The 27200-nt window shown below is 40.9% G+C and overlaps 1 protein-coding gene across 1 annotated transcript; it reads right to left on the bottom strand.

Moving 5' to 3' along the window:
* Window positions 1–22788: 22788 nt before the first annotated feature.
* Window positions 22789–25855, bottom strand: LOC109208148. Its single transcript, XM_019371196.1, has 8 exons — window positions 25694–25855; window positions 24700–24792; window positions 24419–24610; window positions 24171–24224; window positions 23651–23806; window positions 23521–23574; window positions 23295–23435; window positions 22789–23172 (listed from the first exon to the last, which is right to left on the bottom strand). The coding sequence occupies exons 1-8, from the start codon at window positions 25853–25855 to the stop codon at window positions 22789–22791; spliced, it is 1236 nt and encodes a 411-aa protein (XP_019226741.1).
* Between the last annotated feature and the right edge of the window lie 1345 nt (window positions 25856–27200).

Here is a 27200-nt window from a genome sequence, read left to right as displayed (position 1 = left end):
ATGTCGAATATGACTTGTGTGCAAAATTTGAAGTCAATCGGACGTGATCTGATAGGTTTAAACATCGAAAGTAGAAATTTGAAATTCTAAAGTTCATAAAGCTTGGATTGGGGGTCGATTCGTAGTTTTATCGTTGTTTGATACAATTTGAGGCCTCGAGCAAGTCCGTAATGTATTTTGGGACTGGTTGGTATGATTGGTTGGGGTACCGGGGGGCCTCGGGTGGTTAGCGGATCGAAATGGAATTTGGAAAAGGCTGAAGTTGCTGTATAATCGCACCTGCGAGACCAGGGCCGCAGGTGCGGAGCCGCAGAAGCAGTCGTCGTGTCGCAGAAGGGAAAAATGGACCGCCAGGCAGGGACCGCAGATGCGATCGTTTTATCGCAGATGCGGGACCGCATCTGCGGAGGAGAGGGCGAAGAAGCGGAATAGGCTGGGAGCCCCGGACCGCAGAAGCGGCATTTGGTCCGCACCTGCGGGACCGCAGAAGCGGTCAAGGGACCGCAGGTGCGAAAGGACTCGAGGCAATGAGCTATCTTTAAGAATCGAGTTTAGGCTTGCCTGACAATGATGTCCGGCGCCATCACGACCCTTAGTGGATTTTGGGTCGTGACAACATGGTATCATAGCACTAGGCTCCCGTAGGTCTCACGAGTCATGAGCAAGTATAGTAGAGTCTCGCGGATCGGTACGGAGACGTCTGTACTTCCCTTATTGATTCCTCATCGTGCGATTTGATCCCTGGAGGCCATGCCTTTAATTCCTTCCTATTCAATCTTATGCGACGCGAACCGCTTGTTATAAATCGAGGATTGAAGAATTGTAGTAGTACTACCGATTTGGTGCGGGATGTTTCTCCCTGCATAGTTGTCTAAGCTATTATCGTCGCCTTGGGGAAGGATGTTCTGTCGTTTTAGCTCAGTAGCGGTACTTTTGAGAGCTCTGAGGCTAGGCACAAGTTTCCATGATGCTATGAACGATTGTTCCGCAGTATTGATATGATGGTAGGATGTTTGCCTACGTGTCGAGGTAGTGAATGACTTGAAGGGAGGTTTACTCAGTGCATGATCTAGAGATTCGGTATTTTATTCCCGGCAGGGGAAAGACAATCAGACTAGGAATGGTCAGATGTGGGCTGACGGAGTAACGAGACTTGGTATTTGCGAGTGTGGTGGAGTTTTCTTCTATGATGAGGTGTCGTTGTCCTAATTGAACGTACTAAGTTCGCCGGTGTATGATCTTCTACAATCCTCCTTTGGGGTAAGATATTGGGAAATAGTATTGAAGAAGCGGCTGTCAGATATCGCGGGGTGCAGTAGTTCAGGATTAAATCAGTGTTTCTAATGTTGACGGTTCGAGAAAGATGATCTTCGGAAATGTGTAAAGTTAGCAGCAATTGTGGGTTCAAGTGCCACGAAGATAGATTTTATTTAAGGCAACAACTGAGCAGTAAAGGATGAGGAAGGACATGTGGGGAGTGTCAGGCGGTGGTTAAAATTTCTAGAAGGCCAGGTATAAGAAGCAAAGGTCGAGTAGTGGACTAAAGGGGGTGAGTTTCGCCAAAATGGGAGAGTTTGGAGTGATTTGGGAATTTTAGTGATTGGTGATTTAGGCCTAGGGATTAATTTCAAGCATGGGCTATTATGCGGCAGGATATTTGATATAACGGAAGGGAGCTGCTTGAACTAAAGAAGGATACAACCTAACTTTGAATTGGAAGGATGTTGTCGCGCACTCAATTATTATCCACAAGGGGTGAATGGACTCGTGCATCTAGAGAGTGAGCTTGGACTTAAGATGGGTCGTTAACGTCGTGGTGATTGCGCCCCGCGTAGCAGCGTTGGAAGACGTCGGCACGTAGATTCCACAGGCGGGTTATCTCCAGTGAGCAGGTCAGCGGTCGCATTGTTGGCGAAGTTTCTGCAAAGGATTCTATTGGCCATACAGCAAAGAGATCGGTCGTGTGAACGTGGTTGATGATTCAGGGTATAACAAGGGTTTTTACAGAAAGATTCTGTGAATTTTGGCGGTCGATTGCGCAAGGTTACGTCAACAAGAGATAAGGGATCCTGGTGAATTCCATAATTGTGTAATAATGGCTTCAAGCTAAGCGGGAGAGTCCCACCGCCTATGATTAAGGTTGCATGGTTAACTACATGAGAGGTTTTCTGGTTATTAGCATATTGATGGGTCATTTCAGCTACGGAAAGAACATAAGCAGTAATTCGAGCAAAGGAATTGTTAAAGGTGTGCTATGGTTGGCCTCATTGGCTCATGTTCAGACTTGGGGAAGGATTCAGGATTTATGCCTTGTATAGGTGGGTTTCAAGGCAAATGATTCTGCCGGGTGCTTCGTCGAGAGGGTATTCATATGCTAGGAGATTGATGGAATTGATTATATTCGGGGCCAAGTCAGAGCGGGTGGCTCTCAGCAGCGGTCCTAGTGGATTCAAAGGGGCAAAGCGTAGTCCTAGTGATTTTGAGCCTGTAAGTACGGTTAAGAATCAACCTTTGTAGCAGCTTATGAGAAGAGGCACAGAATGTTCAATGATGTTTTGACTTGCAGTGTAGCCTTTGGGAGGTATGAAATGGTTCGTGGGATTTGAGACAGCATGGTCTCGTGATTCAAGGTCACTCGAGATGAGTGCGGACGGAATGTGTTATGTGTTGAATGGAGTTATTATTATTTCTAAGGCAATCAAGGATAAATTGGAAGAAGATAGATTGATTAGCCATAGTTGAAGTGGCATATTGGTGGCTTAGGCCACTACTTAGAGATTTGCATGTTCTACGATTATGAGGATTCATTCGCGTGTTGCTATGGTTCTCTTGGAATGAGTTAAGTAAAAAGTTCTTATATGATGAAGTGTTAATCTATTAGTGGTTCCGGAGTTATGACAGAAATCGTGTTCTATCGTATATTGGCATGTTGGGTGCAGTGAGTGGTATGGAATTTGAAGTGAGGATCAAGATTGCAATTCGGTATTGACAAGGATGTCACGAGCTCGGATGAGCAGTATGGAAGTTTCAATGTTTAAAGTAAGTTGGTATTGTCTTTAGCGTCGCCTGAGATTGGTGTTTTGTCAAAAGGGGCTTTTGCATCGTGGCTAAGGATTTTTGATTCAGCGTTAGCGCGGCCGGTGGTTTGGATGTACAAACTTGTTGTCTATTACGGAAGGTCGTGGGAGCATGCCCCACAGGAAGATTGTATAAGTGTGGCGTGTAGTCACTGGATTGATTGAAGATTTAAACCAAGTATGAAGATGGTGGTGATATCATTAATTTGAGAAGTTATGCTTGGAGGGCACTCGACTTATTGGGTTGTGGACTGTGGAGGATTACTCCGGTTATGATGGTTGTTCTTGTGTGTTATGAGGAAAACGGGGAGTATTTATGGACCTTTGAAAGGTCATTAGCCTAGTTCAGTGCGATCAGAACCAGCTTGAGGTCTGCGGAGGGGTTTAAATGTTAATATGGGCTCTATATCAGGCCAGATATGTTCATTTCAGTAAGGCGCCCCTGGTGGAAGAGCAGTCAGGGTGCTATTTCATCGTCAATTATTTCAAGTAATGATATATTGTGCCGTGTGAGTTGTGAGACGGCTTGGTGAATTGCTTACGTGTTGAGGTTCCGTGTAGAGATGATGTTATGTGAGCATGATGGCTCTCGGGATTCAGATCGTATATCGCACCTCAGTTGTGCTTGGGTTTTGTAGCCTATGGCACTATATGTCTCCCCAGGGATGGAATTATGCACTTAGCGTGCTGGTGACCGATATTCGGCATTTGGTTGTAATGAGCAATTTAGCTCGAGGTATATCTCCTTATGTGAAATCTATGTGTGGATCGGGTGGCACGCCGCCATGGGTATGTTATATGGATCGGGTTGCACACCGCAACAGCGAGATGCTGAGTACAGTTCCCCGTATCTGTTTTTATGTGTTTTGTTTCCTCCTTTCCTGAGAGGAACTTATATTAGCTGTGTGCCCGCGTTGCATGCATAATTCGCGAGCGGGGTGTCTGTTCAAATATGTTGATCGCGTCGCATGTATGATTCGCAAGCGGGGTAATTGGAATTCCTTTTCAGAGTTCGTTTCCTTTTGTATCGCGTTCGAATTGGTGGCCTATTGGCACATTGCGGCATCATATGAGACTTTTGACCATGTCCGAGGTGGCTTATTGTCTGACCAGTTCGTACTGGGTGAGACGAGATCATTGGACTTAGGATCAGTGCAACCTGAATATATGAAGTATATTAAGGAGCAAAGACCATTATTTGGTTCAGAAAGAGGTGATGGTTCTTGACAGGAGTATAGACCCTATGAATCGCTGATTCGGCAGTTGGTTATGAATTCCTACATATCTCTTCTGTCGTGGCGGTATTGTAAGAGTTAGAGAAAGACCTATGTAGGTCATGAGGTGCAATGGGTGCATCAGATTCGTGGAATTTCGATTTGTTCGATCAGAGAATGCTATTGTGGTCCTGTGAGTAAAGTGGTGCAAGGTGTGAATTCAGCTAAGATATGCAGTCATGTTTTGGTGCTGCGTGTAGTTATTGATACGGTGAGCGTATGTTTGAACAGGCCTGACAGAGAATTCCGGATGATGGAATTGGGCTCTAAGGCTTATTTGCTTAAGTGAAAAAGGATACCTTCAGATTGACCGAGCTAGGAAGCCCAGCTGAGTTGTGGTAGCACGGGTAGGTGCTCGAGGTGTTAAACAGTGATTTCAGATAACCCCAGCACAGTTCCTAGCACGTTCGACGACGAACTTATGTTTAAGTGGGAGAAAATGTAACGACCCAACCGGTCGTTTTGAGCTCTAGCGCGCCGTTCAGCAGTTTGAGGCAATGAGCAGCTTCATTTAAGGTAATATGACTTGTGCCACGGTTGGAATTGAATTCCAGGAAGTTCGGAGTTGACTTGGAGAGGAAATTCTAATTTTGGAAGCTTTAAGTTGAGAGAATTGACTGAGATCGGACTTCAGAGTAAACGACCTCGGAATCGGGATCTGAAGGTTCCAGTAGGTTCGTATGATGATTTCGGACTTGAGCGTATGCCCGGTTCGGGTTTTGGATGACCCGGGAGCGTTTTGGCGCCTATTGTGGAAGTTAGCATTTTGGAATAAATTTCATAAGTTTGGGTTGAAGTGCATTTCAGTGTTATCAATGTCTGTTTGGGATTCCGAGTCTAGGAGTAGCTCCGTATGGTGATTCTGGAGTTGGGAGCGCGATCGGAAGTGAATTCGGATGTCCATGGGTCATTTTGGGGTCATTTGGCTAAAGATAGAAATTTGAAGGTTTTTGAGAAGTTTGACCGTAGGTGGACTTTGTGATATCGGGGTCAGAATCCGATTCTGGAAGTTGGAGTAGGTCTGTAATGTCGAATATGACTTGTGTGCAAAATTTGAAGTCAATCGGACGTGATTTGATAGGTTTAAACATCGAAAGTAGAAGTTTGAAATTCTAAAGTTCATAAAGCTTGGATTGGGGGTTGATTCGTAGTTTTATCGTTGTTTGATATGATTTAAGGCCTCGGGCAAGTCCGTAATGTGTTTTGGAACTGGTTGGTATGATTGGTTGGGGTCCCGGGGGGCCTCGGGTGGATTCCGGGTGGTTAGCGGATCGAAAATAGAATTTGGAAAAGGTTGAAGTTGCTGGTTGCTGGTATAACCGCACCTGCGAGACCAGGGCCGCAGGTGAGGAGCCGCAGAAGCGGTCGTCATGCCGCAGAAGCGAAAAATGGACGGCCAGCCAGGGACCACAGATGCGGTCGTTTTATCTCAGATACGGGACCACATCTGCGGAGGAGAGGGCGCAGAAGCGAAATGGGCTTGGAGCCTCGGACCGCAGAAGCGGCATTTGGTCCGCACCTGCGGGACCGCAGAAGCGGTCAAGGGACCGCAGGTGCGAAAAGACTGGAGGCAGTGAGCTATCTTTAAAAATCGAGTTTAGGCTCATTTCCTCCCATTTTCACTTTGGGTTGGGCGATTTTGGAGCTTTTTGAAGAGAGATTTTCTCCATCTATGTCAAGGTAAGTTGTTCCCACTCATTAGACGCTAAATACATGGTTTTGTTTTGGATTGAGCATGAAAATTGGTAGAAACTTGGGGTTTGAGGGAAAACCTAGAAAATTGATATTTTTGGATTTTGGCTACGATTTTGGATATGAAATTGAGAGTAAATTATATATTTGAGTTCGTGAGGTTATGGGTAAACTTTATCTTCGAAAAATTTCGGAATCCGGGCACGTGGGCCCGAGGGCAATTTTGTCAACTTGTCGATCGGGGTTAGGAATTTGTTATAAATTGGATCATAATGGGTAATTGAACTTATATTAATGGATTGGCATGACTTTTGGCTAGTTTAGGAGCATTTTGCATCGATTCGAGTCTTCGGAAGGGCGTGGAATGCCAGTTATGAATCTTCGGAGCGAGGTGAGTCTCCTTTCTAACCTTGTAAGAGGGAATTGTCCCCATAGATGAGTTAATTGGTTATGTGCTCCTATTTGCGGGGGCTACGTACGCACGAGGTCACGAGAGTCCGTGCGTAGCTACTATTATGCTTTAGTCCGGGTAGTTTAGGGCCCAAAAGCATGCTTTCTTGTAATACTTGCAACCTTGTTGACAAACTTAAAAAGCTTAAAACATATCTAACGTGTAAATGAATTTCTAAAAAAAAGTAGATATCATTTCTTGACTTTTAAACGAGAAACTTGCCTTTTCCTGAATATTTGCTCCTTGATGAATTATTGATTTGATTGTTTGAATGTGTTTATCTATTGTGGAACGGGCCGAACGCCTCGGTAGATTAAATAGATGCATCTATGGTTCGCGCCATTCGACCCTCTGGCAATGCACAGTTTAAATATTGTTGGATCAGGTCATACGTCCTCGGCATGATTTGCGCATGCTTGTATTGCTTGCCTTGGAATTTATTGAAGTGATGTCGTTCCTTCCCGGCTTGAGAATAAATGTATAAATGACGGAAAGGAATTTGGAAATTTCCTATAAAAGAAAGAATTGTTTACTTGCTTCATTCTATTGAATTACAATCATGTTTATAAAAATCCACGATTTAATATATTACTGATATGAAATTTCTCGTCTCTACTTCTTCGAGATTAGACGGGATACTTACTGAGTACATGTTGTTTTCGTACTCATACTACACTAGCTGTGCATTTTTGTTGCACAGGTTTATGTGTGACTAGTGGCTTAGTGGCATAGCGGCATGGTTGATACAGAGACTTAGGTGAGCTGCACTTATCGAGACGACCCGCAGCCAGCGGAGTCTCCATCAGAGTATTGTACTGTATTTTTATTTCTGTCCACTTTGTATACCGAACAGTTACTATATTTTATTTCATTCCCTAGTTAATGCTCATGCACTTGTGACACCGGGTTCTGGGATGTTTATGGGTTTATTCAGAAATATTTAAAACGAGAAGTTACTAGTCATTTATTGTTGGCTTGCCTGACAATGGTGTCCGGCGCCATCACGACCCTTACTGGATTTTGGGTCGTGACAACTATCTTTGTTGATATGGCATCTTGGAATGATAATTGGTCGAATATTGGTTATTCTTATTTTGTTGATCCATGTCCATATTGTGGAGGACCACACTTGTGGCAAAATTGTGAATCTCAATCTTATGGGTGGAATATTTATAATATGTGTGGTGGTTACGGTAGCCATTGGGATGGTTGTCCTAATTCTTTTAATCCTTTTCTGAGCCCTTTTTATGATCTTTCTAACAGTGTTTGTGAGTTTGATAGGGGCAATGAAGTGCAGGATTGTGATGACCCAGAAGGTCATCACTTGTTTTTAAAATGAATTCTGCATTCTGAGGCCTTAAAAACCTCTTTTAGCATCACCTCGATTTGCGTGCGCAGTCCGGGCGCGTAGCCGGAAAGCCTATATGTGAAATTCTGTGAAAAATAATAAATTTTGACTATAAAATAAATTAATTTGACTTCGGTCAACGTTTTTGGTAAACGGACCCGGACCCGTGATTTGACGGTCCCGGAGGGTCTGTAGGAAAATATGTGACTTGGGCGGATGCCCGGAATCGAATTCCGATGTCCCAAGCCCGAGAAATGAATTTTTGAAGAAAATTGTTTTCTGAAATTGTTTAAAGGATTTGGAAATGAAATTTGATTAGAACATGTTGGTATCGGGCCCGTATTTTGGTTCCGGCGCCCGGTACAGGACTTATATATGATTTAAGATAATTCTGTGAAGTTTGGTAAGAAACAGAATCCATTTGACGTGATTCGGACCTTAAATGCAAATTTGATGTTTAAAGAAGTTTTGAGAAATTTCATTGGTCTTGAGGTTTAATTCGATGTTCATGATATTATTTTGGTGATTTGAGTACACGAATAAGTCTGTAGGATGTTTTTGAGGTTGTGTGTTTATTTGGTTTGGAGCCCCGAGGGCTCCGGCGAGTTTTGGATATGTCACGGGGTGAAATTTTGGACTTAAGGAATTGCAGGCCTGCAGGCTTCGCATTTCCCAACCTCCCTTCGCAATTCCCGAACCCATGTTCGCAATTCCCAGGCTTCGCAATTCCCAAACCCATCTTTGCAATTCCCAAACCCATGTTCGCAATTCCCAGGCTTCGCAATTCCCAAACCCATGTTCGCAATTCCCAAGCTTCGCAATTCCCAAACCCTGTTCGCAATTCCCACATCTGAGACCTGCAACTTTTAATACTTAGACGATTTTAAACCCATTTTCCACATTCTCTCAAAACAAAAACACACTTAGGCGATTTTTCAAGGATTTCTTCTTCTCCAAATCAATTGTAAGTCGATTTTAACTAACTTCCTTCAATTCTTAACATCTTTTAACATGATTTCAACTTCAAATCAATGATTTTCATGGGGGAAATTGGGTGTTTTGGGTAGAACCTAGGTTTTTCAAAAATTGGGGATTTGGACCTCGATTTGAGGTCCGATTTCAAAACAAATTATATATTTGAGTTCATGGGGGAATGGGTGATCGGGTTTTGATCATGTGGGCCCGGGGGCAATTTTTGACTTTTTGGGTAAAACTTTGGAAAACTCATTTTTATGCATTGGGGTTGATTCATTTAGCGTTTATTGATGTAATTAGGTAACTTGTGACTAGATACGAGCGAATTGGTGATGGAATCAAGGGGTAAAGCTATAATTGAATCGTGAATTGTGTTCGTGGCATCGAGGTATGTGTTTGGTCTAGCCTTAGCTTGAGGGATTAGGAGTTGTGTCTATTTGCTACATGTTAATTGTGGAGTACAGCGTATAGGCATGGTGACGAGTAGGCATGGTGATGAGTATCTATACGTCAGTGTCAAGCATGCCCGTGAGTCTTGTGTCATACATTGTTATGACTCCGTTGTGGTTTATTGTGCCTCACATGTTATTATCATCATTGTTCCCTTGCCGGGATGTCCGTTTGATATCATTGTTCCCTTGCCGGGATGTTTGTTTAATATTATTGTTCCCTTGCCGGGATATTGTTGAGATATCATTGTTCCCTTGCCGGGATGTTTGTTTGATATTATTGTTCCATTGTCGGGATTCCTTGTGACTATTGTTGGTAATGAAATGAGGGCGGGTGGTACGCCTACCACAAGATATAATGAAATGGGAGCGGGTGGTACGCCTACCACAAGATATAATGAAATAGGAGCGGGTGGCACGCCTGCCATGCGATGTATGAAATGGGAGCGGGTGGTACGCCTACCACGAGATATAATAAAATGGGAGCGGGTGGCACGCCTACCACGAGATACATGAAATGGGAGCGGGTGGCACGACTGCCACGAGATACATGAAATGGGAGCGGGTGGCACGCCTGCCACAAGATATGAGAAATGGGATCGGGTTGCACGCCTGCAACAAGATGTGAAAAGAAAGTGAAATCTGCTTTTGTTTCCTTATTCTTGTTAGTGGTTGGATTTCGATCCCTTTATAGTTCTCTTGATATTCGTTTTTTCTTACCTGTTATTCCCCGAAGCATGTTTCCCCCTCCCATCTATACTTGTTTACTTCTGTATTTCTTTTCCGCTATATATATTTGAATTGCACAGGTTTATGTGGTAGTCTAGTCTAGCCTCGTCGCCGGGGTTAGGCTAGACACTTACCAGCACATGGGGTCGGTTGTGCTGATGCTACACCCTGCACTCTTTTGTGCAGATCCCAGTGCTGTTGACTACAGACAGTAGATCAGTTGGCTACCTTCAGTCCACGCGGAGATCCAAGGTAGACTTGCAGGCGTCCGCAGGCCTTGGCATCTCCTCTATCTTCTATTCCCTGTTTCATTTTCCTTGTTTCAGAAACAGTGTACTGTTATTTCTTCAGACCTCGTATGTAGTAATCTTAGACCGTTTGTGACACTGTGACACCAGGTTTTGGGTGGTTAAGGCTTAAGTATTTGTAATAGTTACAGTTTTCATAAATGTTATTGTTGCCTTCCGCTTAAATTTGAATTTCCGCTGTTATCACGTTATCGCCTTATATTTGTTAAAAGGAAATTATTGGTTAATGAAGTATTTAGATTAAAAGTTTAGCTTGCCTAGCTCACATTAGTAGGCGCCATCACGACTCCCGAGGGTAGGAAATCCGGGTCGTGACAAGTTGGTATCAAAGCTCTAGGTGACATGGGTCTCACAGTTCATAGACAAGCTTAGTAGAGTCTAAGGAATCGGTACGGAGACGTCTGTATTTATCCCCCAGAGGCTACAGAGTTAGGAAAATTCCATATCTTTTCTTTCCTGTCGTGCAATTTTGTTCTCTAAGTGCTAAATTGAAACCCCTACTCTTGTCCTTTCGCGAATGGCGAGGTCACGTACCGCTTCTTCAGCCGAACAGCAGCACAGACCGGTGATAGATCAGCTACGTCTTCGGAAGCTTTGTCCAGGTTGGACAGGCTTCACCAAGCTCTTCACTACTTTCAGCGGTGCATCTATTGAGGATCCCCAGGATTATCTAGATAGCTGCCATGAGGTTCTCAGGAACATAGGGATAGTTGAGACCAATGGGGTCGATTTTGCCACTTTTCGCTTGTCTGGATCCGCCAAGACTTGGTGGAGAGATTATTGCTTGGCTAGACCAGCCGGATCACCAGCTTTGACTTGGGAGCAGTTCACGCAGCTATTTCTGGAGAAGTTTCTCCCCATCACTCAGAGAGAGGCCTATCAGAAGCAGTTTGAGCGTCTCCAGCAGGGTTTTATGACTGTTACCCAGTATGAGACCAGATTCATCGCTTGGCTCGTCATGCTCTTATCATACTTCCCACCGAGAGAGAGAGGGTGAGGAGGTTCATTGATGGACTTATTCAGCCGATTCGTCTTCAGATAGCTAGGGAGACAGGGAGTGAGATTTCTTTCTAGGAGGCGGCCAATATGGCCAGGAGAGTGGAGATGGTTCTGTCGCAAGGAGGTGGTCATGGTTCGGACAAGAGGCATCGTCATTCAGGCCGATTCAGTGGTACCTCATCTGGAGACAGGGATTCGTATGGTAGAGGCCATCCTTCCAGGCTTTTCAGTCAACACTTCAGGTTTCTCACGGTGCTTCAGGTGGCCGTGGTTCTCAGATGCAGTATTCTGATCAGCAGTCCTACAGTGCACCACCAGCTCCTATCAGTGCACCGCCGCTTCAGAGTTTCCAGGGTCGTCAGCCCCAACAGCCGAGGGCTTTTTTTTACTTATGGCGACACAAGGCACATTGCTAGGTATTGCCCTCGAGCACCGAGTAGCTCTCAACATCAGGGTTCCCGTGCCATGGTTCAGGCACCGAGTGTTCCACAGCCCGCCCAGCCAGCTAGATGTGGGGGTAGAGGTGCTAGAGGTGGAGGTAGAGGTCCTAGAGGTGGATCTCAGGCCGCTAGAGGTGGAGGCCAGCCAGCGGCAGGCCATCCCAGAGATGTTGTTCAGGATGGAGGGGCCGAGCCCCGATGTTATGCTCTTCCAGCCAGGCCCGAGGCTGAGGCTTCAGATGCAGTTCTTACAGGTACCGTTCTGGTTTGTGATAGAGATGCTTCAGTGTTATTTGATCCAGGGTCTACGTACTCGTATGTGTCATCTTATTTTGCACCGTACCTGGTCATGCCTAGTGATTCTCTGAGTGTTCCTATTTATGTCTCTACACCGGTGGGTGATTTCATTGTGGTACATCGAGTCCATCGTTCATGTATAGTTGTGATTGGAGGTCTTTAGACTCGTATAGATTTGCTTCTTCTGGACATGGTTGATTTCGATGTTATATTGGGGATGGACTGGTTATCACCTTATCACGCTATCTTGGACTGTCATGCCAAGACCGTGACCTTAGCCTTATCGAGTTTACCTCGTTTGGAGTGGAGAGGGACTCCTGGTCATTCTACCCGCAGTGTTATCTCTTATATGAAGGCTCGGCGTATGGTCGAGAAGGGGTGTTTGGCCAATTTGGCCTATGTTCGTGATTCTAGTGCTGAGGTTCCTCCTATTGAGTCTGTGCCCGTTGTTCGTGAGTTTCAGGAGGTATTCCCTTCAGACCTGTCAAGTATGCCACCCGACAAGGATATTGACTTTTGCATTTATTTGGCTCCGGGCACTCAGCCCATTTCTATCCCGCTGTATCGTACGACCCTGCCTGAGTTGAAGGAGCAGTTGCAAGGCTTGCTTGAGAAGGTTTGTTGTTTGTTAGAAGAAAGAGTTGAAGGAGCAGTTGCAAAGCAGTTGAAAGAGTGCGCCGATGTTGTTTGTTAAGAAGAAGGATGGATCGATGAGGATGTGTATTGATTACCGGCAATTGAATAAGGTTACAATCAAGAATAAGTACCCGCTGCTGAGGATTGATGATTTGTTTGATCAGCTTCAGGGTGCCTAGGTATTTTCAAAGATTGACTTGAGATATGGCTACCATCAGTTGAGGATTAGGGAGTCCGATGTCCCTAAGACAGCTTTCCGCACTTGGAACGGACATTATGAGTTCTTAGTGATGTCATTCGGGTTGACAAATGCCCCAGCAGGTTTTATGGATTTGATGAACCGAGTGTTCAGGCCTTACTTGGATTCGTTCGTGACAGTCTTCATTGACGATATTTTGATATATTCCCGCAGCCGGGAGGAGCACGAGCAGCATCTTAGAGTGGTTCTTCAGACTTTGAGGGATAGTCAGTTGTATGCTAAGTTTTCGAAGTGTGAGTTCTGGTTGAGTTCGGTTGCATTCCTGGGTCATGTTGTGTCAGCAGAGGGTATTCAGGTTGACCCGAAGAAGATTGAGGCAGTCAAGAACTGGCCTAGACCAGCATCAGCCATAGAGATCTGGAGTTTCTTGGGTTTGGCAGGCTACTATCGTCTGTTTGTAGAGGGGTTCTCATCTATTGCAGCCCCGATGACCATATTGACCCAGAAGGGTACCCAGTTCAGATGGTCGGACGAGTGTGAGGCGAGCTTTCAGAGGCTCAAGATAGCTCTGACTACGGCACCGGTGTTGGTTTTTCCCACAGGTTCAGGGCCTTATATAGTTTATTGTGATGCATCTCGTATTGGACTTGGTGCAGTGTTGACGCAGGATGGCAAGGTCATTGCCTATGCTTCGCGACAGTTGAAGATTCATGAGAAGAACTATCCGGTTCATGACTTGGAGTTGGCAGCCATTGTTCACGCATTGAAGATTTGGAGGCATTATCTGTATGGCGTGGCATGTGAGGTTTTCACGGATCACAAGAGTCTACAGTATTTGTTCAAGCAAAAGGAGTTGAATTTGAGGCAGAGGAGGTGGTTGGAATTGTTGAAGGATTATGGTATCACCATCTTATATCATCCGGGAAAGGCCAATGTGGTGGCCGATGCTTTGAGTAGGAAGTCAGCCAGTATGGGTAGTCTTGCTTATATTCCGGTCAGTGAGAGACCGCTTGCTTTGGATGTTCAGGCTTTGGCCAATCAGTTCGTGAGGTTGGATGTTTCTGAGCCCAGCCGTGTGTTAGCTTGCACAGTCGCTCGTTCTTCATTATTGGAGCGTATCCGAGATCGGCAGTATGATGATCCCCATTTGTGTGTCCTTAGAGACACGGTGCAACACGGTGGTGCCAAGCAGGTTACCTTAGGTGATGATGGAGTTTTGAGATTGCAGGGTCGAGTTTGTGTGCCTAATTGTGGATGGTCTTCGAGAGTTGATTTTAGAGGAGGACCATAGCTCCCGGTAATCTATTCATTCGGGCGCCGCGAAGATGTATCAGGACTTGCGGCAGCATTATTGGTGGCGGAGAATGAAGGAGGATATCGTTACATATGTGGCTCGGTGTTTGAATTGTCAGCAGGTTAAGTACGAGCATCAGAGGCCTGGTGGTTTGTTCCAGAAGATTGAGATTCCTGAGTGGAAGTGGGAGCGTATCACTATGGATTTCATTGTTTGACTCCCACGGACTCAAAAGAAGTTCGATGTAGTGCGGGTCATTGTTGATAGGCTGACCAAGTCAGCACATTTCATTCCTGTGGCACTCTCCTATTCTTCCGAGAGGTTAGTTGAGATTTATATCCAGGAGATTGTTCGTCTTCATGGTGTGCCCGTGTCTATCATTTCGGATCGAGGTACGCAGTTTAACTCACATTTCTGGAGAGCAGTTCAGCGAGAGTTGGGCACACGGCTCGAGTTGAGCACAGCATTTCATCCTCAGACGGACGGGCAGTCCGAGCGGACCATTCAGATTTTGGAGGACATGTTCCGAGCTTGTGTCATTTACTTTGGAGGCTCGTGGGATCAGTTTTTCCCTTTAGCGGAGTTTGCCTACAACAACAGCTAACAGTCGAGTATCCAGATGGCTCCTTATGAGGCTTTATATGGTAGGCGGTTTCGGTCTCCGGTTGGATGGTTTGAGCCGGGAGAGGCTCGGTTGTTGGGTACGGATCTGGTTCAGGATGCCTTGGACAGGTTAGGACTATTCAGGATAGGCTTCGTACAGCTCAGTCCAGGCAAAAGAGCTATGCCGACCGCAAGGTTCGTGATTTGGCATTCATGGTCGGTGAACGGGTATTGCTTTGAGTGTCGCCTTTGAAGGGCGTGATGAGATTTTGGAAGAAGGGCAAGCTTAGCCCTAGGTTCATTGGCCCGTTTGAGATTCTTGATCGAGTGGGAGAGGTGGCTTATAGACTTGCATTGCCGCCGAGCTTATCAACCATGCATCCAGTGTTTCATGTGTCCATGCTTCGGAAGTATCACGGTGATCCGTCCCACGTGTTAGATTTCAGTCTTGTCCAGTTGGACAAGGACTTGTCTTATGAGGAGGAGTCGGTAGCCATTCTAGACCGGCAGGTTCTTCAGTTGAGATCGAAGAGTTTTCCTTCCGTACGTGTTCAGTGGAGAGGTCAGCCTCCTGAGGCATCGACCTGGGAGTCCGAGTCTGATATGCGGAGCCGTTATCCTCATCTTTTCCCCGACTCAGGTACTTCCTTCTTCTGTCCGTTCGAGGACGAACGGTTGTTTTAGAGGTGGAGAATGTGATGACCCAGAAGGTCATCACTTATTTTTAAAAAGAATTCTGCGTTTAGAGGCCTTAAAAACCTGTTTTAGCATCACCTCGATTTGCGTGCGCAGTCCGGGCGCGTAGCCGGAAAGCCTATATGTGAAATCTGTGAAAAATGATAAATTTTGACTATAAAATGAATTAATTTGACTTTGGTCAACGTTTTGGGTAAACAGACCCGGACCCGTGATTTGACAGTCCCGGAGGGTCCGTAGGAAAATATGGGACTTGGGCGTATGCCCGGAATCGAATTTCGAGGTCCCAAGCCCGAGAAATAAATTTTTGAAGAAAATTGTTTTCTGAAATTGTTTAAAGGATTTGGAAATGAAATTTGATTAGAACATGTTGTTATCGGGCCCGTATTTTGGTTCCGGCGCCCGGTACAGGTCTTATATATGATAAGATAATTTTGTGAAGTTTGGTAAGAAACGGAATCCATTTGACATGATTCGGACCTTAAATGCAAATTTGATGTTTAAAGAAGTTTTGAGAAATTTCATTGGTCTTGAAGTTTAATTCGATGTTCATGATGTTATTTTGGTGATTTGAGTACACGAATAAGTCCGTAGGATATTTTTGAGGTTGTGTGTATATTTGGTTTGGAGCCCCGAGGGCTCGGGTGAGTTTTGGATAGGCCACGGGGTGAAATTTTGGACTTAAGGAATTGCAGGCCTGCAGGCTTCGCATTTCCCAACCTCCCTTCGCAATTCCTAGGCTTCGCAATTCCCAAACCCATCTTCGCAATTCCCAAGCTTCGCAATTCCCAAACCCATGTTCGACAATTCCCAGGCTTCGCAATTCCCAAACCCATGTTCGCAATTCCCAAGCTTCGCAATTCCCACATCTGAGACCTGCAGTTTTTATACTTAGACAATTTTAAACCCATTTTCCACATTCTCTCAAAATAAAAACACACTTAGGCGATTTTTCAAGGATTTCATCTTCTCCAAATCAATTGTAAGTCGATTTTAACTAACTTCCTTCAATTCTTAACATCTTTTAACATGATTTCAACTTCAAATCAATGATTTTCATGGGGGAAATTGGGTGTTTTGGGTAGAACCTAGGTTTTTCAAAAATTGGGGATTTGGCCCTCGATTTGAGGTCCGATTTCAAAACAAATTATATATATTTGAGTTCGTGGGGGAATGGGTGATCGGGTTTTAGTTCGAACATCGGGTTTTGACCATGTGGGCCTGGGGGCGATTTTTGACTTTTTGGGTAAAACTTTGGAAAACTCATTTTTATGCATTAAGGCTGATTCATTTAGCGTTTATTTATGTAATTAAGTAACTTGTGACTAGATACGAGCGAATTGGTGGTGGAATCAAGGGGTAAAGCTATAATTGAATCGTGAATTGTGTTCGTGGCATCGAGGTAAGTGTTTGATCTAACCTTAGCTTGAGAGATTAGGAGTTGTGTCTATTTGCTACGTGTTAATTGTGGAGTACGGCGTATAGGCATGGTGACGAGTATTTATACGTCAGTGTCAAGCATGCCCGTGAGCTTTGTGTCATACATTGTTATGACTCCATTGTGGTTTATTGTGCCTCACATGTTATTATCATCATTGTTCCCTTGCCGGGATGTCTGTTTGATATCATTGTTCCCTTGCCGGGATGTTTGTTTGATATTATTGTTCCCTTGCCGGGATATTGTTGAGATATCATTGTTCCCTTGCCGGGATGTTTGTTTGATATTATTGTTCCCTTGCCGGGATTCCTTGTGATTATTGTTGGTAATGAAATGGGAGCGGGTGGTACGCCTATCACAAGATATAATAAAATGGGAGCGGGTGGTATGCCTACCACAAGATATAATGAAATGGGAGCGGGTGGTACGCCTACCACAAGATATAATGAAATGGGAGCGGGTGGCATGCCTGCCACGAGATGTATGAAATGGGAGCGGGTGGTACGCCTACCATGAGATATAATGAAATGGGAACGGGTGGCACGCCTGCCACGAGATACATGAAATGGGAGCGGGTGGCACGCCTGCCACAATATATGAGAAATGGGATCGGGTTGCACTCCTGCAACAAGATGTGAAAAGAAAGTGAAATCTGCTTTTATTTCCTTATTCTTGTTAGTGGTTGGATTTTGATCCCTTTATAATTCTCTTGATATTCTATTTTTTTTACCTGTTATTCCCCGAAGCATGTTTCCCCCTCCCATCTTTACTTGTTTACTTCTGTATTTCTTTTCCGCTGTATATATTTGAATTGCACAGGTTTATGTGGTAGTCTGGTCTAGCCTCGTCACTACCTCGCCGGGGTTAGGCTAGACAATTACCGGCACATGGGGTCGATTGTGCTGATGCTACACTCTGCACTCTTTTGTGCAGATCCCAGTGCTGCTGACTACGGACAGTAGATCAGTTGGCTACCTTCAGTCCACACGGAGATCCAAGGTAGACCTGCAGGCGTCCGCAGGCCCTAGCGTCTCCTCTATCTTCTATTCCCTGTTTCATTTTCCTTGTTTCCGAAACAGTGTACTGTTATTTCTTCAGACCTTGTATGTAGTAATCTTAGACCGTCTGTGACACTGTGACACCAGGTTTTGGGTGGTTAAGGATTAAGTATTTGTAATAGTTACAGTTTTCATAAATGTTATTGTTGCCTTTCGCTTAAATTTGAATTTCCGCTGTTATCACGTTATCGCCTTATATTTGTTAAAAGGAAATAATTGGTTAATGAAGTATTTAGATTAAAAGTTTGGCTCGCCTAGCTCACATTAGTAGGAGGCATCACGACTCCCGAGGGTGGGAAATCCGGGTCATGACAAGGATATGGAACGTGATGCATATATTAGGGATATTCTGAGGCAAATAGCCGAGCAACAAGATGAAAATTGAAAGGCTATACAAAGAATTAGTGCAGTAATCATGATAATGAAGGCCGAGGCGGAGGAAGTGGCTGAAGAGAGCGAGTTCCCACCAGAAAATAATTTTGAAGAAGCGGATATAGTGAGCCAATCTTGGTTAGAGCAACAAGCTCAACTCATAAAATCTAATGAGTTTCTCCGTGATGGTCTTTCAAATATGACAGAACAACTAATAGAAGGAAGAATTGAGCTCAGGCAAGAGATAAACCAATTTGGCTCAGATATCCATGACTTGCAGGCTCAATTGAATAAAAAGGTTGAGGCGTCTGATGCCCTACAACCAATTTTTGTGGATACTAGCCAGCTTGTGGAGCAAAAAGAGGAATTCCAACTGTTCGACCAAAATATTATTAATGATGCCAAGGTTGACGAAGAGTGCAAAATTGAGGATGTCAAAAATAATGCAATTTTGGAGTTGGAGCGTATTGGACCTCATTCTAAACACTTTTCAATATTGTGTTTGGTTAGTGACATGGAAATTGATCCACTAGAGCATATTGAGGATTCAATAGATGAGGAACAAAGTATTTATATTCTGAAATTTGCCACACCAAGGAGACAAAACGACATTCCTCACTTAAAGGCCAAGAAGTGCAAGATGCGATACCTATTACTTGGTTTCTTTATTTTTACACCACCGCCCCAGGAACGTGATACAAAAGTTGATGCAAAATTGGGGGCGCAATTTATATCCTCAAAGTGGAAGGAAAGGTGATGAAAGTGTTGGCGTCGTGCTGCGACGTTAAATCAAGCGCTTGTTGGGAGGCAACCCAATTCTATTTTTTTTCTTTTTCTTTTGTTTATTTTTTATTTTATTGTATATTTTTTTTGTAGTATTATTTTTGTGTATTGTAGGAGTAGGAGCATGGAGTCAAAGCCAATAGGCATGTGCAAAAGCGAGCAGGTGGTTGAAACTAAGTGTGAGGTACCCGCACAAGGGATCATACCTGGGAGAAGTCTGAGTATCCCATGAGCTGCTAATTCTTCGGTCTTTGGCCTACCAGGGAGTTTCTTTTACCCTCTTGTTATTTTCAGTGTGCATTGAGGACATTACACAATTTTAAGTATGGGGTGAGGAGATTGTCTGGGTGATTTTCTATGCAATCCTAGATTTGTTGTATTACTTTTTCTTAGTGTATTTACTTGTGTTTTAAATTGAAATGAAAAAAGAAAAAAATTTAGAAAATTGGGACTTTTCCCGACGATGGATTTTGTGGACAGGTTTCTTGAGGGATTAAGGTTCAATAAAAAAAATCAAAAATGTTTTATTTTTGTTTCTAGTTAGTTTTAGTTAGATAATAATCCCCCTTGGTTTTTCTTTGTACATCGGTTCTTTTCCAGGGGATGTAACTTGAACCGGGTAAATTTTTTTTTTATAGGATTAAATTTTTTTTTCTTTATTTTTAGGAGTAGTAAAAGAGGAGAAGAAAAAAAACTTTCGTCACTTGTTTGATACTAGCATATTTAGGCCTAAGCTTGAGTCGTACTTTCCTCTGAGTGCTTGAGTAATAAATAAAATAGCAGACTTTTTGATACCCAAGCTCAGGGTTGTAACTCTGTATATAACTTATTCTTATTTTGTGGTTCGCGATGATCCTGCCTGTCTTAGAGTGAAATTGATCCATCTTGATTGATACTTGTGCCATGTGTGGTGAGGATTTCTTACATATATTCCATGTTTTGCATCTTAGTTTAGAACTTGCCCTGCTTGTTATTGAAGCGAAATAAAAGTGTTGCTCTGTTTAGAAGATGATAATAGGCTTTCTTTGATATGTCTTGTGAATTTTAGCCTTTTCAGATATTGTACCACTAGTTAGCCCTTTAAGCCTGTAGCCTTTTGTTTGGAAGCCGTATTTTTGCCTTGATCCTTTTGTTGAATCCCTAGTTTTTGCACCCTGCTTCCTTGAGCACCGTTGCTTAGACCGTGATATTAATTGATATATTTGAAGAATGGGATGGTTAAGTGAAAAATGGTGACCAATGATGGATGAAAGGTGATGAAAAGGCCTTCTTGAAAAGAATGTGACATGAAAAAGAAAGAAAAGAGAGAATGAAAAAAAATTCTTTGAAAAAAATTTGAAATGTTCTTGATATGAGGGAAATACTTGTGAAACAATAGATGAAGAGATGGCTGAAAAATAAAAGTGAAGAGTAGAAAATAGTGTGTGATGAAGTCTAAAAATGCAAAGTGCTTAGGGAAGTGTAAGTCACTATTATACAATTCTCCTACCCGTCCCTTAGCCACATTACAACCCGTTAAAGTCCTATTTGATTTATTCGAGCATACTTAATTAATAGAGATGTACATAATGGGCAATCCTATGGTTCTTTGTGCATACATGTGAATTCGTTTGTGAGGCGAGAGTTGTGCTTTGATGCTAAGTCCTTAAATTATAATAATTCTTTGATTTGAGTGTATGGACTATTTATTTTTGTGAGGGCACTTGTTTCATGATAGATAGGTGATGTTATTAGCTTCTTAGACAAAGTAGGTGAGCGAGCATAAATTTCGTAAGTCAGAGTCCGTCTTTGAGGTTAGGAGGTTAAAAGTTTGTTGTTTGTTTGTAACTTGTATATCTTGCACGATGATGAGGAAGTAATATATGATGGTTTGAGTTGCTATAGGGCCTAATTGTTAGTATCTACCAAAGTGTTGGTGTTTCTAGGCTTGATTTGTTGAGAGTGGTTTTAATGCTTACTCGAGGACGAGCAAGAGTCTAAGTGTGGGGTGTTGATGTTCGGCCAAAAATGCATATATTTACCCATTATTCCCTCATATTCTAGTAGTTTTAATCGTCTTTTGAGTTTAATTATATTATTTTGTTCTTAATATTATATTTTAATTGTGTAGGAATATAGCGGTATGAAGATGTAGAGATTTGGAACAAAATTGAATAAACGCGGAAGAAAAAGAAAGAAAATTAAATAATGAAAAAAAGGGGGGACACCCTTTGGGTTTTGTCCCCCCAAGTGGAGACAACCAAGGAATTTTACAATTCAAAAGAAGGAAGGCCAATTCAGTTGAAAGAAGAGAAGGCAAAAATTGAAAAACGTTCTGCCTCCAGCGCCAGGTCCGGCACCAAGCGCTGGCCTGGACGCTGTGTTGCGGGGATTTTCCTATTTCGCTCGGGATAAGATTATTTTGATTCTACACGATCCCAACTCATATAAAAGGGGTTTTAAACTTAATTTGGGAGATATCCAACACACTTTGAAGGGAATTCACGTGTGGGAACACACACCACGCTTGGAGGAGGCTTCTAACTAGTTTTTTTTTCTCTTCCTTTAATTTTATAGTTCATTAGTTCTAGAGTTTTGGGTGCTACATGAACGTAGTAGTTTGAAGCTTGAATTGTTCTTATTATTTTATCATATTGGTTTATTTATTCAATCTTGCGCTTAATTATTTGATTGTTTGATCACCAATTGAATACTATGTATGAATCTAGGATTGAACTCGGGAGAGGAAATTCTAGATTGCATATAAGATTCAGTAGAGCAAGATCTTAACTCTTAGGGGGAGCNTTGGTTTAGATTAGTTGATAGTTAATCACAAGTCCCTGTGGGTACGATATCTGAACTTACAATCTTATATTACTTGTCGACCACGTATACTTAGTAAGCACCATATAATTGTTATATCTTATTAGGACATACGAAATATTTGGAAGCACTAGTTACCAGTGGCAGAGACAGGATCTCCACGAAGGGGGTTCAAAAATGTTTTTTATAGCTAATAGGAATTGAACCTACAACCTTATGAAAGTTTTGAACTCCCTTGACCACTAAACTACACTTTTGGGTTGTGTTAAGGGGGTTCAAAACTTAATATATAGAGGTAAAAACCTGATTTTACCTTATATATACAGTGTAATTTTTCGGTGAAGGGAGTTCGTGCGAACCTCCTTCCGCCCCCCTAAATCCGCCCCTGCTAGTTACACGCTGTATCTTGTGGAGATCTTATCGAGAAAAAAGTTGAAAAAATCGAAATAAAAAGCAATTTTTGTTGATTTAATTTGGTTTATAGATTTAAAAAACTGAAATAGTTGATTTGATTTGGTAAATAAAAAATCGAACCAAACAACCTATGAACACACCCCTACTATAAGATATCTTAAATCAGTGTAATTTTCTAAAGCATGATTAACAAGATCTAGGGGAGGTTTCATTTTTTAAAGCAAGATTAAATCAGTGTACTTTTCTAAATATTGTACAATCGGTCTAATGATTTCTTCGTTCAAATTTAGCTTTATGGGGTCGATGTCATATATTTTTTTCTAGTGAGAATGACAGAGTTTTGTGAGAAGAAATTTTTAAGTCGGACACCGTGCGAAATTTATGAGAAAAAAACGCAAAAAAAGAAGACATATTTATTTGAAACATAGGAAAGTAAACATCGTCATATAAGTAATTAACACCATGTGTCGATATCACCACGTCCTCCATAAAATATAAAATGCGGAAACTTTCCATGTCCCCAATGTGGTACATCCCTAACCTCATATGAATTAGGATCCTCAGCTTGTGCAATGGTTGTGTCTACATGTACCGTCTCATTACTGTCATTGATAAAAACGTGAAGTCTCCTACAATAAGCATCATACAATGGATCTGCAATAGGAAAACAACTAGAGCCCATCGGAGGTTTAGGCCCACCTGGTGGAATATACACGACTCCTCCAAACTCAACATGAGTAGCCAAGCTTGCCAAGTCAGTAAAAATTCTTTGAGGCCAAAAACCAACTTCGTCGTAGTTTTCACCAATCAAAAGCCACCACAGTCCATTGGCTGGATCCTTTTTCATAGGAAAATATATGTATTACAATTTTGTACATTTCAATTCTAATCCTTGCAATTGTATTATTAGACCCAACTTCATAAATAATTATACATAAAAAAAAAAATTATAAAACGTACCCGTTGGAGGAACATTGTGATCTCCACTACGACTTTAGCTCCACGATGTGAAATCTCATCAAATACCATATCAACAGGTAACTCAGTATTTACGAGGACAAATCCAGAACATAGTGTATTGAAGCAATGCTTATTACCAACCTAGTAAACATAAATTATATATGCATCTTATCTTTCCAATTGAGGTAAATAGCTACGACGATTTAAATTAGATAAGACGATTTACCTGCGTATGTATATAAAGTCTAGTATTAGTATCGTTATATAGTGTTGGATCCACCTGAAATGTGAAATAGGATTATCATGATTATTAAATCGGAGCAACCAACTATTCATGAACAACTGGTTAAACTTACTCTCCAGCCAACTTGTAAAACGTCATATCCTTTGAAGATTTTCAATCGAACTGCACTGTGTTGTTGACCTTCAACACGGGGATTATATATATTAGCCGTCATTCCAGCTCCGGCAAACTTATTATTTGGATTATTTGGAATTTGAGCTATTGCACGCTGAACATAGAAAACGAATATTTTTGTTAACAAATGACTAGGTATATCAAATTTAGCCTATTTATATTCGCCTAAAATCCTAATTTTGTTATGCAACATTCTCACTCTAATTTATGACTTAACAACGATAAATTAGTATAATTTAGTGTAAATACTGATCGCGCACAAATCTTTACTCAATATGACATTCTAAGAAGTGCCTTATTGTGTCAGACTAAATATCTTAATGGTTTTTTTTTTTTTGGTTATTAGAAAAGATAACCATGTTAAAAGCTAGTCCTTTGATTTGTCATTAGATTGTCATAAAGGAAAATACAAAATTGCAAAACTAAGATATGATAAATATTCATATTTATATACGTACCTTGTATCCATGCGAGAATATGTAACTTCTTTTGGGCTCACTGTTATTGTTAATCTGTTGAAAAATAATATATGAGTTGCCGTAATGATGGAAGCCAAACATTATTTTTAATTTTTTAATGTACTTTTTTTCTAATTATAATTCTATTAATGCTTAAACTATTAGATTCTAAGAATGAAGTCAATACTTATCTTTTTTTGAAATAAATTATTCAAGATAAGCAATGATTAAGGATAACATTATCTTACATTAGTCAATTGAGCTTCAATGATAGTTTCTGGCGGTGGAATATGTTTGTGTCTAATAAGGTCGTCTTTGGTAACTCTTCTGATGGGAACTGTTCCAGAAGGACAACCTTTTTTCTTTAACGATATGCTCGATAACTTATTAACTGCTGAGATATCTGAATTGTGCAGTGTCCTAGTTAAAGTAGGTTTCACCTGTTCATCAAATATTAAATTTTTGCGTGTCAACAATTCAAAAATTATTATTAAAAAGTTGAAGGTAAATAAAAGGAGTAGATACATGCCTTTGGATGGAAATTGTGATTCTTTAACAACGGATGATCAAATGCAGGTTGTTTGTAGAAATCCACACAATCATACGTATCTCCATATTTAGTCTGTCATCCAAAACATTATAAATACGTAATCTTGATTACACTAATTGATGTTCAATATGTGACCTCTGAATACGTACAAATTTTACCCAATAAAAAAAGTCCACGAGATGATAATCACTATTCCATCTTTGGATTAATTAATCAATGTTGAGTTTCAAAGGAAATTAATATGCTTTTATCGAAGCCATTTTCATTCATTTGTAATTTTCAAGATAAAATGAAGTTAGAAACTAGGCGGAAAGTATTATGACATACAAAAATCTTAATTTTCAAATACAATATCAGTTTATAAGAAAAGAATATAGGATAAAATCAATTTAAAACAAGTTAGTGTTTTGGCAAATTCCCAAAACCCAATCCTAAAACCAGCTCAAGAGCTAGTTTTGGCCCAAAATATCACTAGTGTATTTTTTAAAAATTGCCCCAAACTTTTGTAATTTATAAAAGAGCCCATCACTTATTATTTTGTAACAATGCTGTTTCGTCTTCTCGGTCTGATAGTGTATGATGTAGTTCATTATAAAAATGATAATTTTGTACCAAATTTATTAATGTTCAGGACTATGAGTTGCGAAAATATAATGAATATTATTGATAAATGCACCATTGGGTATTTATGATACTTTTTAGAATTGGTGGGTATAACTCATGTTTCATGTTTTTTTCAAAAAAAAAAAAAGAAAGTGAAATATGTTTTGAAAATTTATGTCCAAACACATTTTCATCTTCAAACCAAACTTCACCCAAATATGATTTTTTCAAAATAAATTTAGAATCTATAGCCAAACGCTTGCTTATTAGTCCCTTCGGGACATCCAATTAAAAAAAACTTGAGAGAAATTTAAAAAAAAAAAAAACTCGAGAGACTTATGAATATGATTTTTTTTCTCTGATTATATACCTTAATTGTTTTGGTCGCTGGCTTGTTCAACAATTTAAGTTGTTTCTCCAACTCTAAATCCTCTAATTCGGACAGCTTTATTTCTCCTTGAACTCCATCATAGCTCAGAAGAAAATATAACACTAATAAAGTTTGTCGAACAATTTGCTGACGAATCGGCATTATCTGAATCCATTAAATTATCTTTACAGATTTGAATGATAAATATTTATATGTAAAATTAAAAAAAAAATACTTTAAAGACAAAATTATTAACACATTGAAGATACTAAACAACTAACTAACTTGACTTACAAGATGTATGAGAGTTGAATTTTTGAGCACCTATATATCCTTTTTCCTACTATGGGGAAGATGTTATATAGAGGAGCAAGGGGAAATGGCTATTATACATATATATTAAATAAGTGTAATTTATTAAAGCATGATTAACATAATCCAGGGAAGATTTTCTGGTAATGAATGTTGATTGTTCTCTTCTATGTATAATCCAAAAAGATAATCTGATCATAGATTATCAGTAAAATTAATAGAATCGACAGGTGTCAAAGTTTATTATGCATTTAAGCTTGATTGTTCACCTCTAAGTGATTTAAAAAGACAAATCTGACCATAGATTGTCATCCTGTGTTTTTTTTGATGATATACCAACTTACTAGAAATAGATTGCACAAATTAAATTCTAAAGATGAAAAAAAAACTGAAGAACGGGGCAATTGAGAGAGGCCAGATAAAGATGGAGACAAGGAAGAAGAATGTCCATGGTGGAGTAAAGAAAGAAGAGAAAAGAAATATTGTGGGAATTGATTTGAAGGTATTTTTGGAATTATAAAAACTTATAAGGGATATAATAATAAAATGCTCAGTCAAACATAGATAACTTTTAAATTAAAAAGCAACAAGTTGGAATTGCCCAATTTATAGCTTTTGGCTTATTTTAAGTACTATTAACTTATTTTAACAACTTTCTCAATAGTGGAGCCCGGCGAATTTTGTGCCTAAAGACAAATTTTATGAGGGGCCTTGACTTTTTTTGAGACAAAAAAATATATTATTTTTAATTTAAAATCTATTTTTCTAGCCTTTTTTATATGCAAAATTATTAAAAAAATTTCCTATAATAAATGTCTCCTAGTAAGTCTTTCCCAATAGACCATATAGCTAATCCATTAACCTCTCCTGAGACGTTGTTGATCTTATGTAAGATTTTATCAGTTTTAATTTTGAAAAGCTTCTTTCCACTGAAGCAACAATAAGAAGAGTTATAAACTTTATTTTATAAGCAGTATAGGCATTTGAAAAAGAAACAAATCTTTTTATTTGATTGAGTATATCAATTAAACTGTTATCTTCTAATTGTATTATTTTTCTTAACAGTTAATTCAGAAAATAAATCTAAACCATCAATATCGGATTGATTATTATACTTTAAGTAACATGCAAGATTAAGATAATATTTTCTTTCAAATTTCCATCTCCTGGTAATTTCAGTTTTACCGCTAAATTT

This window comes from Nicotiana attenuata, unplaced genomic scaffold (assembly GCF_001879085.1).
Source record: "Nicotiana attenuata strain UT unplaced genomic scaffold, NIATTr2, whole genome shotgun sequence".
Taxonomy (NCBI): domain Eukaryota; kingdom Viridiplantae; phylum Streptophyta; class Magnoliopsida; order Solanales; family Solanaceae; genus Nicotiana; species Nicotiana attenuata.
The sequence above is the reverse complement of the archived record's forward strand: the minus strand, read 5'-3'. Positions and strand labels throughout refer to the sequence as shown.